Raw genomic sequence first — 16,557 nt, forward strand, 5'->3', positions numbered from 1 at the left:
TCAAAGCATTTAGGTTTTTAAAACCCCGAGTGATGTTATTGAATTTATAGCAGGTGAAATAGAAATGCATGCTTAGCAGATTCATTTGGTGTCAGGTGGTTTTAGGAGGAGTGAGGCTCAGAAAGGTTTGGACCTCGGATCTGAACTGCTGAATACTTCCACTGCAATTAGAGGGTCCTCCACAACATCACCGCTTGTTGTTAGTGGTTACCTGTCGTTATGGTTACCGTGTCCCTCGCTCCCAGCAACAGAAGCTCCCCAGAGCGCGACGGACAGCACATGTGTTTCTCCAGTCATAAACACACATGGAGGTACGGAATATATACATTCGTGAGGTCACTCAACAAACAACATGAACTCTTCCACACGTCCCTTTAAATGAGGAGCCGCAATTCTTCTTTAAAAATCATTTGACAAAGTGTGACTTGGTCCCTCAAGCAAAAAAAAAACAAATAGAACGGAATAGAATATGATTGCTTAAAAAACAAGAAGACGTTTATTGATATATTGATGATAACCAATGAAACGGTCAAGTGGTAAATTTAAAGTAATATCTTTATTTAAAACCTATCTCAAAAATGTATAAGAACAAATGCATTTCAATATAATTATAGTTTATATAAAGCCACGGAAATAATTAAGAGAATTTCTGAATTATTAATGTTTCATTCTGTGAACTATACTAACAATTCCTTTACCAAATTTTGAATACAAATATTTATGCATTTATTTTAAGAAACTGAAAACTGGACAAACAGGTGAAAAGAACAGAATAGGTGCTCTGGATTTTTTTCAGATCTCAAATACTGCAAAGAAAACAAGTTCAGATTCACTTTTAAGCAGCACAACAGTCATATTTCTACATGTGTTTAGGAAAAGTTCAACAAAATACATTTTTAGCACCGTTTTCGTGCGTCTTGTCACGCTGTCAGTCTTTCACATTGCTGTTGGATGACTTTATGTCACTCCTGAGGTTTGATTTTGTTGAAATACAACACAGAAACATGCGTAATGGTCTCTTACATGTTTTCCCACGGCTGTATCTAATACATGAGTCCATATTAAAAACTGCTTTGAAACGTGATAATTATCTATAAATATATTCATGTAAAAGACAACTTTTTTAAATCTCACAAATGTTAAGATAATTGACCTTTGGTCTTCTGAAAAAAATCAGGTACACAATCAGGTTTGAACATGGCACGTTTAGGGTGAGTTGATAAGAATCTCGTGCATGAAATTGTAATGCAATCTCAGTTAGCACATATAGGCTATAGAACTATGAGTGTCGTCCGAATGCAAGCGTTTAAATAGGACAAACATAAATAGACGCAGTCATCTCTCCGTCGTGGCCAGAACTTACCGGCCCTTCAAAATGCAATACAATGATGTACTCAAACACACACGCACGGCGCTTAATGCGGTGATGCAACTCAAGACCGAGGCAAAATAACATCAAGTCATGCGTGAACACAGATGCCAGAAGACTCCTGAAATAACAGTCCATATTCTATAAACTACATCCCTGCTGAAAAACCCCCACTGAAATGAAACAGAAAACGCACACTACTTCAAATCATTCTGAATTGGGTTGATTCTTCATGGCAGAATGTTTCATTGAAATGATAATTGCATTTTTATCATCTCACTGCGGTATATGGATGCGTTGTTCTTTTCCGTTCGAGGGTTTGTAAACAAAACGACAGATGACACATGTGATTGAAAGAGCACTCGCTCTCTCTCTCTCTGTCCCCAAGAGACACTGTTCGGCTGTGCGTAACGGCTCGTTTAAACCATGTGTTTCAGCGTCATCGCAAAATAATGTTCTCAGTATCAATGTTCTTATAACTGAACCATATTTATTTGAGTGTTGTTGTTTATTGCTATGTGCCTTCATAAGCACGCTGAACGCTTTCTTTGAACGGTTCGAACGCACCGAGTCTCGCGTGAATCCTTTCTCTGCTTTCACTCTCCAGCGCGCGCGCAAGTGTTTTCCAGACTGACGGGAGGAGCTTTGGATTAGAATGCACAGTTTTATCCGAAGCGTGTCAGTGTAACGGCAAAGTAAACCATCATGGATGTACGCGGGGCGCTTTGGAATTTAACTCCACTGGTCTTTTCGACGTGAATGCTGAATGGCTCGGACATGGAGATAGCTTTGGTGAGTTTTGACAAGAGAGGGGACGGAGGAGGTGATGGAGAAACCAACCAAAACCAAAATTCCCTGGACCATCCGCGCTCGCTTCGAACGGCACCCAACAACGCGAGCCTGTGGAAAATCAACGACATGAACAACACGACGGGCTCCACGGAGAACACGGTGGATTATTACAGTCCCCATCTGTTCGACGAGGACGTCCTCCACGTGGACATCGACCACGAGAGCAACGAGCGAGTTCTCATCAACATCGCCGGACTGAGGTTCGAGACGCAACTGGGCACGCTCAACCAGTTTCCCGACACTCTACTTGGAGATCCCGACAAGAGGATCAAGTATTTCGACCCCCTCAGGAACGAGTATTTCTTCGACCGCAACCGGCCGAGTTTTGACGGGATTCTTTATTTCTACCAGTCGGGCGGCAAGATCCGTCGACCTGTCAACGTGTCGATCGACGTGTTCGCGGACGAGGTCCGCTTTTATCAGCTGGGCGAAGACGCGATGGACCGCTTCCGCGAGGACGAGGGCTTCATCAAAGAGGAGGAGAAGCCGTTGCCTCAAAACGAGTTTCAGAAGCAAGTGTGGCTCATCTTCGAGTACCCCGAAAGCTCGGGTCCCGCCCGCGGCATCGCGATCGTGTCCGTGATCGTCATCACCATATCCATCATCACTTTCTGTCTGGAAACTTTGCCGGAGTTTCGCGACGAGCGCGAGCTGGCCGTGGCGAGCCGCGCGATCAACGGCACGCAGGAGCGCCCGTCGCTCACCTTCAGCGACCCGTTCTTCATCATCGAAACCACGTGCGTGATCTGGTTCACCTTCGAGCTCTTCGTGCGCTTCTTCGCGTGTCCCAGCAAGTCGGAGTTTTCCAAGACCGTCATGAACATAATCGACATCATGTCCATCATGCCCTACTTCATCACGCTGGGCACGGAGCTCGTGGAGCAGCAGGGTCAGGAGCACAACAACGGGCAGCAGGCCATGTCTCTGGCCATCCTGAGGGTCATCCGCCTGGTGCGGGTGTTCCGCATCTTCAAGCTCTCCAGACACTCCAAGGGTCTCCAGATCCTGGGCAAGACCCTGCAGGCGAGCATGCGGGAGCTCGGGCTCCTCATCTTCTTTCTGTTCATCGGGGTCATCTTGTTCTCCAGCGCCGTCTTCTTCGCCGAGGCCGACGAACCCGAGTCGCACTTCTCCAGCATCCCGGATGCCTTCTGGTGGGCTGTGGTCACCATGACGACCGTCGGCTACGGAGACATGAGGCCGGTGACCGTGGGGGGGAAGATCGTGGGCTCCCTCTGCGCCATCGCGGGCGTGCTGACCATCGCGCTCCCGGTGCCCGTCATCGTGTCCAACTTTAACTATTTCTACCACCGGGAAACGGACCAGGACCAAGCGTCTCTCAGGGACGAGCCAGACGGCGGGGCGTGCGAGGAACACCCCGCGCTGAGCAAACCGTCCCTCGGCTCGAAAGACGGAGAACGCGACGCGGACGCGAGCGCGCCCGCGGAGAAGACTGACATCAAAGCAAACAGCAGGATGGACATCAAACGCTCCCTTTACGCATTTTGCTTGGACACAAGAGAAACAGATCTTTAGGCTTCTGAATGATCTCCATCAGCGGATGCAGACGTTAATGCGCACGCAATCAATCCTGGAAAGTTGTTTTTCTGAAGCGCATTTTAATCCTTTGATCTCTTCATCATCAGCAGCTTTCCCAAACGTTACAGTGTCACGTTTGAAAGACGTGCTATATGCAAACACGATTGATTAAAACATGTACAAACAGTATATGAACTCTTAGAAAGTTACATTTTTAACTAACTGTATAACAAGCCTTAAGTCCTCTTAAATCCAGCCCTTTACTCTAGTATGCGAAACGCCAAACTGATGTTTTAATGCTTTTTAAGAGCCACGTTTCCCTAAATGATCTGTTTGGTGTTAAACATTTAGGATCTCATTCAATAACAATGTCGTTGCTGGTCTAAAACACAGTTGATGTGAGTTTCGTCGGTATGTTATATCATTATTTATTCACTACTCTTTGAAACAACGATTCACGGATCTGACTGGTACATGAAAAGGGCCATTTAAAGAAGACTTTGCGATTCAAGACTGATGGATGGGATGGAGACGCCACAACAGATGATGATGGTCATACAGAAAACTTCGTCCGCTCTCAAATAAGGTCTGTGAACTCTTTATGCTGTATCCTTAAAACACGTATAGTATTTTTGTGGAGTGCAATGCATTATAACCCATAATAATAATAATACTCAATGATTTCATGTAGTTATGAAAACATGACGCTGTTGTGATTTGTACAGCATTCCTCGTGTCACGATTGTAGACGTATATGGGTGTAAACAGCTGCGTATTCATATTTATTCAGGGCGACGGGGTGTAAACGTTAACGCTGCATGCAGGCTATGAAACGTCTTTAAATTGTGAAAGAGAGTTTTTAGCAGGTGCAGGGAAGCAAAGGGAAGTGTGTGTGTGTGTTTGTGTAGGTGTGTGCGTGGGTGGGTGGATGTGCCAAGCGAGATCACGGACAAGGCTGTGCTATGAGGGGTAACGTATCTTGTTTCACAGAGGATTAGATATGGCCCTGTTATAGGTTATATCACATAACCTTCGAGTATGCGTGCGTGTGTTTGCTGCGTGCTTTATGCTTGTTTTGGTTGCATAGATACACGAGACAGCTGCACGCGCACTGTGACTATTGTGGTTCATGTGAACAAATACTGTGACAGCGGGAAAAAAAAGTGTTATACAATCTTCACCTGCGATGTTGCAAACGTCCAGACAGTTGTGTGCCGTCGCTCTACAATGAGAACGTCTGTGGTTTTGCTGGAATGTGCTGTTAAGTAATACCGGTTGACTCTTTATGAAAAGTGTCCCTCCGGCGTTTGGGTCTCACAAGACTGGAGATGTGGTTTGCTCCCGAGCTGCGATGTAGATGCGGCTCAGAAGAGTTTTGGAGACTGGACACGCGTGGTAGACTGAAATGTATTGTCTTTCACGGTCAGGCTTGACCGGTCGGCTTCATTAAGCTTCTTGGTTCCTCATGCGTCTCCAAGACAAAAAGCTATAGAAGTATCATTTTAAAGGGATACTTCACCCAAAAAAGAAAATTCTGTCATCGTTTACTCGCTTTCGAGTTGTTCCAAATCTGTAGAAATTTCTTTGTTCTGATGAACACAGAGAAAGATGTTTGGAAGAATTATGCCCCCCATTGACTGCCCTAGTAGGAAAAAATACAATGGTAGTCAAAAGTGCCCCAGAACTGATTATATAGAGATTATAAAGAAATGTTTCCTACTATGGGAGTCAATGGAGGGCAAGATCTGTCTGGTTATGAGCATTCTTCCAAATATCTTTCTCTGTGTTCATCAGAACAAAGAAACTTGTACAGATTTGGAACAACTCCAATGGATGCAAGTGTGCCTCGTGTCTTCATTAGTTCTGTAAGCTCTGGCATCATAAAGGATTGTTTGCATATACTAATACAATCAGATAATGGGAAATAACATCATTTGGTGGGAAATAATGTAAAGCGGGGCCTTAATTTATCCATCAGGCTTGAATTTGTTAGTTATTTTTTTACCACCAGTAGAAGAGAACATTGGCTTCAAGGGTGAAACAATAATTCAGTATTAGTAAAAGATTATCAAACCACTTTTATATTTAGAAGATGAAACTGGACAGATAAGTTGTGCACAATAAGACCCGACGAATTTGTGAATGAGATGAAATTCTGATTTCAAGATTGATTTAGCAGTGCAGTAGTATCACACTTGTTACTGGTGGTTCGCATTCCAGAAATGTACACCGTTAAAATTATAATATGTAACGGTGCAGTCACTAGGCAGAGAGCGGATCCACTTGCAAACAACGAGTTTAATGAAGTAAACAAAACAAAGAACACAAGTCAGGTAATGAAGGAAACACAGGTAACATGACAAAACAATGACCAACAAATGGAAGGGCTTATATAGACAGAACGAATGAGGGTAACAAGCAGACAAGAAACACCCGGGTAGACAATCACAAAGAACCAATAGAAAACAGAACTACAAAGGACTACAAGATATGACACAGGACAGGAATGAACAAAAAATCCACAATACACAGGGCAAACACAGACTGCATCTGTCACAAATGTTCACGGAAGAGAACCCAGGCGCACGCAGCGGTACAAAACTTATGCGTTTAATAAATCAAACAAAAGACCCACGATGGGGAAAACGTCAACAAAACAAACAAACTACAAACAAAGACTTCCCACGAGGGGGCAAAAAAACAAAGCAACAGGATAATCCACAGGAATCAAGGCAAGGTATATCACACGACAGGGAAACAGAGCAAAAGGAAGCGGCACAGGACAGCAAACACAAGGGCATTAAATAGGGAACCAAATCAAGAGGGGAACAGGTGCAGGGCATGAAATCATGAACAATCAATGATGAGGAAACCAGAGGGCGGGGACAGAGACGAGACCGGAGACAGCGCATGGCATGTCAAAACAAACAATGCCATGTCTCTCTCACACTAAACACGTGGGCCTGTCATGATCCTGACACAAGGACACTAAGAAAAACATGACCACAAGAGGCAGAATCATGACAGCATCGTGACACAATACTGTATATGGTCACACTTTAGAATAGGTTACTATTAACTACGACTTTTGCCTCAATAAACTCCTAATTACTGCTTATAAGATAGTTTTTAGGTGTAGGTATTGGGTAGGATTAAGGGATGTAGAATAAACTAATGCAGAATAAGGCATTCATACTGTATGTGCTTTAAACATAGTAATATTCAAGCAATATGCATGAAATAAGCAAAAAGTTAATGATACATTTGTTACCATATATATATATATATATATATATATTTGTTTATATGCTGTACGGTTGCTAAAGTGTTCTGGGTTGTTGCCAGGGTGCTGTTATACAGTTGCTAAGGTGTTCTGGATGCCGGGTTTGTCGCTGTAGGGTTGCTAAGGTATTCCAGGTGATTGCCAGGGTGTTGTTATATGGCTAATAAATCGTTCTCTTTGTTTGGCGTTGTTATTTGGTTGCTAAGGTGTTGCCGTGGCCATCAGGGTGTTGTTTTATGATTGCTAAGTTTTTCTGGTTGTAGCCAGCATGTTGCTACTTAAGTATTGCAAATGGTTTCAAAGGTGTTTTGGGTGTTGCTAATGTTTGTGTTGCTAATGTTGTCTGTGTGGATGTCAGGGGGTAGCTGCATTTGCTAGGTTTTTTTTGGTATGTTGTTGTATGGGGCTTGCTATATGTTTTAGATGACTTGCACGTTAATTTAAACACTTAAGGTTTGTTAAAGGACTCATTAAACAAGTTGGTATGATTTATTAGGGTCTTCCTGAAATGTCTGGAACATATTTTGCTTAAAAACACTCAATGGCTGTGTAAACAACACCCTTCTTGCCTCGTCAAAAACAGCTAAACTGACAGCAACCCATTTTGGTGCATGTCTCTTTAAATGGTAATGAGTTACTGCGCACCCCACCCCCTTCTGTCCGGCGTGTCAACACAACACAGGTGCAGTACTGCCATGGCAATGGTTTAGCTAAATTATGTTTCCTGAACTCCTCTGCGGTTAGTTTCCCTTTAAACGTCTCAAATCATTTGTCCAGAGACTAACAAATCTGTCAAACAGCGCTCACGTTGTGCGTGTATGCTTGCCTAAAATCCACGGAATGCACACCTGCAGATCCCAGCGGAATTACGTGGATTTTAGCGCTTGACGTTGACAAGTTATAACGTTACACACACAACGTGAGAGCATAACTAGTATGCTGTGACAGATTTTCAGCCTACTGACGAATGATTTGAGACGTTTAAAACGAACCTAACCGCAGCGTTCTGGTGTTTCTCTGCACTTTTATTAGTGATGCACCGAAATAAATAAAAGCCGAAATATCTGGCGCTCTTCAGTGCTTGCACTCACTCTAGCTGTTATCAAAGGACGATCATGTAAGCCCGCCATAAGTAAGGCTGAAAGTAATAAATATAACAAGAACAGCTCAAAACCAGCAGACAGAAAATGACACGCAAGCTCTGTGTGGTGCGCTACTGCGCGTGACCGGCTTTATGTTTCTTTATTGACGAAGATCACGCGCATTGACTCGTGCGTGTTTTAAAGCCGAACTTTAAACGCAACAAACTCTTCATATGTGAATGACCAGCGGAACAATCTGACAGTAATTTATGATGTAGCTCACGTGGACCGTCATCTGCCCGTCTGTGTTCTGCGTGTTGTTTTCATTCAAATGATTGTGCACCATAATCTTGTATTAGCAAGAGCATATAATAATTCCAGAATAATTCTACAACTACGATGTTTAGATGATTGTGTTGCAATGACTAAGTAAAACATCGAGCAGGGTTTCATTTGCATTGGACAGCTTCATCCTTTAAAAACACACTCTTTGTGAAGCTGCATCAGATTCGGAAAACAATCGTAGATTAAACTGTTAAAATCAGTGATTCTTGTTTTAAGAAATACAGCGTACTCATAAAAAATAAATGAAAACGAAACACTCTGTTTCTCAATTTCAAGGCGAGATTGTCTTCAGACCATCAGACGTTAACGCTGAAACACATTCAGGAGCTGTTTCGGTTGCGGTTGTGATGGATGTCGCATCCTGACATGAGAGGACACCATCATTATGGGTCTCTTATATAACCTGCTCTTCATCTCTGACCGTCACTCGGCCTTTCATTTAGAAAAGAAAATCTCTCTAATAGCAAGAGCTAAAGTGATCTTTGAAGATGACCTCATGACTCGAGTGATAGCATTCAGATAGCTCGCTTTTAGATTTCTTCTAAGGTGCACGTGCGTCTTTTGGGATGGGGAGGGTTGCTGGACATTATGAGTCCTTTACAAAACAATAGACGTCCATCATGACCCGCAGACAGATTTAAATAATTCAGAGTAAATGAACCCAGCTGTTTAAAGACACAAATGAATGTGTTTGATGGAGCAATCCGAGATGCCTGAACACAATACTGAGATGATTTATGAAACAGCAGACGAATGCAAATGAATTCTTATGAGTTTGAGAAAGCGTATGAAATATAAAGTTGTGAGCGAGTTGAGTGTCTCTTTTAGGTTGTATGAAGGTGTAATGGTTTCCATTGGCACAGTGAGGTGGAAGAGGAAAACAAGGTCAGTTTAATACTTCAGAGATTTGATTTGGAGATATTTAGGTTACCTATTTCACTGAGCAAACTTGTTTTTAAATGTCCAGCTTTAGCACAGTGAGGTAACAACAGAGTGTCATCTCAAGGAGAATTATGACTGGAAATATTATTCATTTTGAAAACAATGACTTGGTCCCACCTCTGGTAAAAAACAATTAATGGAAATCACAGCAGGAACACTAAAATAACAGTATTATATTGTGCAAATTATAATGTCTTTTACAGTAATAAACTGTTGTTGCAGATTACAGTAGGTATGCTGTGAAATTACAGCTATGTGCTGGCAAATATACATAGCTGCCAGTTGTTTACTGTAATTTAACAGGGAATTGTTTTACAGTGTATGTACTGTATGTTAATACATTATGTGCGTTAATATGTTCAGCTGCGGCAAGCTGTTTGTTGCTAATGAACAGGGGCGGTTAGGTTCGTTTTAAAAGGATCCCTGGGTATAGAGCGATGTATGGCTTAATATATGAACAATGGCATTGACTTTATAATTGTGAAATAAAAAAACAGTGTAACTGTCACAGTATTCATAAACTTTGAAAAAATATTTTTACTTGGAGGCCGCCATTTTTTGCGTCAGAATCCGTGATGTCAAATGGTTGCGACCTAAACCTGTTCTCTTTCGCAACAGCGAAGCACACACGTTTTCCATATATAACAGTAAGATATGACACGTAAAACATAAGATCAGATATACAAACACACAGGGACAGCAGGTGGCGGTATGTCCTCTTGACACAAGCCAGCCTGCCAGCCATAAAAGAAGAACGCGTCCAGTATTAGACGTCTGTTCTAGGTGAGCGTGCGTTAAATCACAGCTTTAAACTACCGCCTTTGAGACATTTAAGACGATTTAAGACATCAGCATCCACCATAATCGTATACTTTATACATTATGAGAATATACTGATAAACACAATAATAATGCTTGCGGTTTGGTTATTTATTCTGTATTAGAGCACACGTGAATATTAGCCCCCGTCAGCTAATGACCGAGGGAGACAATAACGTTAGGCTACTGATGTTCATAAATCAACATCAAAAAGTCAAAATCTGGATAAAATGCATTGTATAATGGCTGAAACATCGTGTATATGATAAATTAGAAATTATTTTGCATGTTAATATGCATGTTTGTGTTGTTTCTGACAAACAATATTAAAATGTAGGAAAATACACCAAATAGCGTCTTTATTTTCTTTCTTTTTTTAGCATTATATAAAAGGAGGAGCGACAACAGTAAAGGACGAGAGAGAACCAGGCCTGGACTTTACGTTATGTTTTATTATGTGTGACCGGCAGTCGACCGTGAGGGAGCTGCCGGCATGTTACTTTCGTTTTGTTGTTTGTTTATTTTATTAAAGTTTTGTTGTTCAACGTTCGCCGGTTCCCTCCTCCTTCGTCCTTGCTGTGAATATTGTTACACACGTGTATATATATATATATATATATATATACAGAACCTTATATTTACTGAAGAACTGATTAGTGTGTCGGTGTTTAGTTTGGCTGCCTAGCTCTGCGTGCAACCAGTTTACGTCATCGAAAAAGAACATGGCGGCCTCCTTAGGTTAAAATGAGTATTACATTTAGGGTTTTATTAAGAACTGAAAGTATTTGATGTGTTTCTAACGACAAATGCTAGTAGTGTAAGGCTATTACAACGCATTAAGCCATACATCTCTCTATACACCGGGTTCCCTTTAAACGTCTCAAATCATTCGTCCTTAGGCTGAAAAATCTGTCACAGCATACTAGTTATGCTCTCACGTTGTAACATGTGTGTAACATTATAACTTGTCAATGACAAGCGCTAAAATCCACGTAATTCCGCTGAGATCTGCAGGTGCGCATTCCGTGGATTTTAGGCGAGCATACACACACAACGTGAGCGCTGTTTGCTGTGACGGATTTTTTAGTCTCTGGACAAATGATTTGAGACGTTTAAAAGGAAACTAACCGCAGAGGAGTTCAGGAAACATAATTTAGCTAAACCATTGCCATGGCAGTACTACACGTGTGTTGTGTTGACACGCCGGACAGAAGGGGGGTGGGGTTCGCTGTAACTCATTACCAGTTAAAGAGACATGCACCAAAACGGGTTGCTGTGAGCAGAGCTGTTTGTGACGAGGCAAGAAGGGTTTTGTTTACACAGACATTGAGTGTTTTTAAGCAAAATATGTTCCAGACATTTCATGAAGACCCTAATAAATCATACCATCTTGTTGAAAGTGCTCATTTTATGAGTCCTTTAACTAAAGAAAGAAAGTCATATACAAGTTGTTTTTTGGTGAACTGTTCTTTTAAGAACATCAAGCCCATTGTCGAATCAATAATCTTTTTGCATTGTGACATTATTGTGGTATTCCCATTATTGTAATGCATCTGAACATTTTACTGTATTTTTATTAAAATCTGAGAACGAACAGAAACATTTGGCCTGACTGTATGATTGATGCCAAGCAGAGATCCCACTCCACTGCACCCACACACACGTACAAAACACCAGCCATACACTACACTACAACACACACACACGCATGCACGCACGCACGCACACACACACACACACACACACACACAACACGAGCCACACAGTATCCTGATGGAGGTCTTCATCTTCCCTTTGTCTTTGAATTTAAAACACCTAACCAAACTTGTGGAATCGTGGAAGACGTGGAATCCACCCTTGGCCACATGGCGTAGATAATCTGCAAACATATTTCTTAGCATCACTTTGATAACTAATGACCAAAGTCACACATGTCAGAGAGGGAAAGGTCCATCATTTCATCTGAGCATTTCTATAAAGCTGCTTTTAATCTGCTTTGCATCATTAGATGGATGTTTGAGTCGACGATGACCCCGCAGTTTCAATATTAATAGACTGCACAGCTCATTTTTTTCTGCATGACATGTTTGACAGGCCTGCCAGATGCCGTTCAGACTGATGGCATTTTGAAAACAATTTGACCAGCTCTATAGCGCCACTTTGTGGATGTAGTCAAAACTGTCAAAAGTAGATCTTTTATGTACATCGAATCTTCCATATTTAAACAACAACAAAAAACATGTTGAAGGCACCTTTAGGGCAGAAGAGAACAGTGTATAATGATTTCACTTGGATTTTTTTTTCTTGTAGTTAATGAGGTTAATAGGATCAAATTAATTTCCGAAAGGGATTTTCTGACGTTGGTACGGCAGGCGAGTGTTTGCGTCTACTCAAGCAGTAAAAACTGGGGCAGACCATGGGAAAAAATGGATGAAATTAGAACAATCAGTGAAGCAGAAATTCACCATAAGTGTCTCATGAGAGACACAGAGAAAAAGACAAAGGCCCGCCATTGTCCATTTTGTTCCGCCACAGTCTTAAAACAAGCCAAAAAAAATTCTTACAACAGCATAATATTTATAATGTTCAATTCTGCACCGTTGATTCGTTGTTGTGCCATTGTTTACGGCTAGAAATGCATCCCCTCTCTGTTGCTTCAGCACAAACACATACTCGCACGCTCGCTCGCTACTGTTTCAGCTTTCGCGGTTGAAACGCAGACACGCGAACTGGCCAGGATTTGAGACGTCGGCAAGCCATACTGAATACAAGATCGTCTGAGGGAAGTAAAATCTAACTAGGGTTAAAGTATTCACTGCAGTTATCCACCAGTACAAACATGATTTATCAGTGTACGACAGAGCAAACAGATAGCATTACCTCATGGCGTTAGCATCATTATGTTCAGCTTCCATATTATTTCCAGCTAAAATAGCAGTCTGCATATAGGGACATTTGACATACACCATTTCTGTCGTTTCAAATGAGCAGCGCGTCTACACAACAGAGCTGTCACACGCACCCATGACATTTATAATTATGATCTTTCTGCGCTATATCTCTAATATCCTTCATTAATTAGCACCAAAAGCACTTCGTTTAATCCCATCCACATCACCTAAATAGTTCAGTTTTGTTTTTAATGGCAAATTATTAATATTTCGTTTCATTTCGTTATTAAGTTAACTTAGAAAAATGTTTGGAGTATTTTTTGATAGTTTGATAGCCAAATGCGCTGGAGCACGAATTTGAATTAATGATGTGAATGACACTGTTTAAACTGTTAAAATAGTTTAGAATAAATAAATTAACTAGCGAGTTAGCATTTTTGGTTCCATTGCTCCAAAGTCTATGGGTTTTTTGAATGGGTTTTTGGTAAATCGCCCGTAATAACGTCTGTGGTAAACAAAACCTCTAAATATTTTCACGTTTTATTCTATGACATAAAACACACCAATTATAACCCGCTTGTGATTTTTTAAAGCCTAATTGTGTCTTAACAACATTTAAGTGCATTTTCTGGATAAGGCTACACAAATACGTATCTCTGATCCTCTCCATAGACCAGGCGCCTCATGTATAAAACGTATATGTAAAAATCATGTAAAAAATACAAGTTTATAAGAAATCCCGATATGTGGATGGATTGCCCATTTCATGCATGCAAAATAAAGTTTATACATTTGGCCCCAGGTCTACAAAAGGCCCTTTGAATGTTATTTAAAGCAAAACTATGTAGTTTTTCGACCTTAAAATAAGGTCTCTAAAATGATTTCAGTGGTAGAACAACTCTTAACTGGACGAATTCTACTGCCGCCACTACCCGAGCAGCCTCATTGTGGCTGCAACCACACTTCTGTGTTCTGTGTTCGGGTCGATACACACAGCCCCGCCCATCCCCTGCCAGCGGAATAGTTTCCAAACAACGTTTCTGCATTCCTCCGGTTTCATCGGATTAGTTAACAAATTCATGTGAATTGCTCTGCCCGCGGGAAAGCATATACAGCGAGATTATTTACAACACTGGTAACAGACAATTGCGCTTATCAACCACACGGGGGAACCCATGAGCAAATGTTTCATAGTGTTGCTTTAAACGTAGTTTATATAAAGATTATGAATAGGTGTGATTGTGATTGAGGACATGCGGGAGAAGAAACTGGGGCCCTATGCAACCTGCGTAGTCTGCGTATAGGAAGGATCAGGGGTCTCATTTATAGATGTTACTGTGCATGATCATCGAATGTCAAAGTCTGGAAATACAGCCATTAAGCTCTCGCACAACCGTTTCTCTTTATGTTCTCGTTATCAGTTCTAACTATAATGGTGTTCATAACAAAACAGGAATGAAGAAACATTCGTCTTTTACGATTATGTCTTCAAATGTGATCTCAGGTGAAGCACACCAGTAATTAATGAGGTGATTTTAATGAGGTGTTAATGATCTGTCTAAATGCTGTAAACATTTAAATGCTGCAGAGACCTTCTTTGGCTTCAATATAATAATAATTCATATTAATTATAACAATTATTATTTTGTAAATCATAGTGAATCTCATGTGTTGACCCTTTGTGATTTGGTTACGGATATAAAGGATGGGATCGGGGGGTTTCGCCAGTTTTAGATCATCTTTGTGTTATTTTTCTATGGCATCTGACATCGGTGGACCCGGAAACGGTATATTATGTTCATTATGGTGCGTGACGTCAGGCTTAACAAGCGGATTGGATGGCAGGCTTATTAATATACGAATCAGCATTCATGAGGTGCTTTGCATTGACTATTTATGGGTAAAAATGGGCGTGTACACACAGGTGATCTGTGATTTATAAAGCGAATATTGTGCAACACACACACGCACACAAATGGATGGTTCTTTTTTACCCAAAAAGCAATGGTTTTATCAAGCTTTATTGGAGTTTACGGATTATAAATGGAAACATTGATGTTGCTGGAGATGCTCAGCTGCTAGAAGGGTTAAAGTTCATGAATATACTAAACACACACACACCAGTAACGATGAGCTTTAATCTTTTGTTCAGCCCCACCCGCAGGTCATGTATTCACCATCAGCTCAAACATCATGTCTAAAGAACAGATTATGAAGATGCAGAATTATACATAAAAATAGTGGAGAAAAAAATCTAAAAATGAGAAGCATGTAATGAAGTGAATATGTGGGTATTCTTCCGCTTGGCTTTCTCACTGTGTTCCTCTCATCTTCGCAGATCCCAGAAGAAGAGCCACGACCATGAACACGTCTGCAGAAATCTGTGCCTTCACATCAAGCCCTCTGAATCATTTGCAGCACGTCTGCGACCAAATTGAAAGATTCTGACAGCCAGCTATGGACTGAACCGGCAACTTTTAAAGGTGCATGTAAAGCCATGGAGTCCAGAAGATATATCGGTTTATTTCCTACAACAAATCCACAATGTGCAATATTTGTCTATTTTAGTGTGAAGTTCGTGTGGAAGTATGTTGGACGCTTGTGTTGAGTTGGGTCGGGTTATTTTTGTAAAGCTTTTCCACGTCCATTTTCCTAATGCATTCATCTCTAAATACAAGTTCATTTTAAGGACATCTAGAGATAAAAGACTGTTGGGAACAGAAACGCCACTTTTTAAAAAGGGGAAAGCCATATACCGCGCACCTACAACATTGATGATGTTTGCTGAAACTGTTTGTGACACTGTCATGTGTGCCCTAGATTATTTTTGCTCTGTATTTAAATGACTCACTTGATGTCTACTTATATTTATTTTTCATCAAAATAGGCGTAAATATCTCAAAAACACTTTCTGGACCCACCGTTTCGCAGGAAATTATTAGAAAATCTAAAAAAGATCTGCTTTTGTGAAAAGTAGGGATGGATTTAAAAATGCACATGAAAATTGATGAAGGTCGGCAATATTCCACATTTCTGAACAATAAAGTCATAAGAAATACAGTTTTTGTCAATCGTGCTAGACTTTTAGGTTTACCTATTAATGCATCATTAACATATTTAAAATGTGTTTTTTCCCCATAAAAACACAGAATTGTGAAAGTTAGCAGAATGCAGAGTCTGTCCAACAATGCCCCACCCCTAACTAGTGATCAAAACCAATATTTCATTTTTGGAAAAATACCAGTTATTTTACTTTGATATGTAAGATTTGAGCTTTTGACCCCATTCTTACATTCATTTGGCATTTTTGCAAACTATGGCTGTGTCCGAAATCGCCCCCTACACACTCATTCACTATTCCCTACATTAGTTTATTAATATAGTCCACATAAAAACGAGTGAATACGGACCTCAGTGCGCCGGAAGCGCAGCGAG

General features: G+C 41.0%; 1 protein-coding gene across 2 annotated transcripts; it reads left to right on the top strand.

The window, feature by feature from the left end:
* Window positions 1-588: 588 nt before the first annotated feature.
* LOC130547719 (potassium voltage-gated channel subfamily A member 5) lies at window positions 589-16,537 on the top strand. 2 transcript variants are annotated; one of them, XM_057323957.1, is made up of 3 exons: window positions 589-4,346; window positions 15,461-15,605; window positions 16,272-16,537. In XM_057323957.1, the coding sequence occupies exon 1, from the start codon at window positions 2,129-2,131 to the stop codon at window positions 3,755-3,757; it is 1,629 nt and encodes a 542-aa protein (XP_057179940.1). In that variant the 5' UTR covers window positions 589-2,128; the 3' UTR covers window positions 3,758-4,346; window positions 15,461-15,605; window positions 16,272-16,537. The 2 variants fall into 2 exon arrangements, with proteins under 2 accessions (XP_057179940.1, XP_057179939.1); XM_057323956.1 differs by lacking the exon at window positions 16,272-16,537 and having other exon boundaries at window positions 15,461-16,258.
* The last annotated feature ends 20 nt before the right edge of the window (window positions 16,538-16,557 follow it).

The sequence above is a fragment of the Triplophysa rosa genome, linkage group LG24, assembly GCF_024868665.1.
Source record: "Triplophysa rosa linkage group LG24, Trosa_1v2, whole genome shotgun sequence".
Lineage (NCBI taxonomy): Eukaryota > Metazoa > Chordata > Actinopteri > Cypriniformes > Nemacheilidae > Triplophysa > Triplophysa rosa.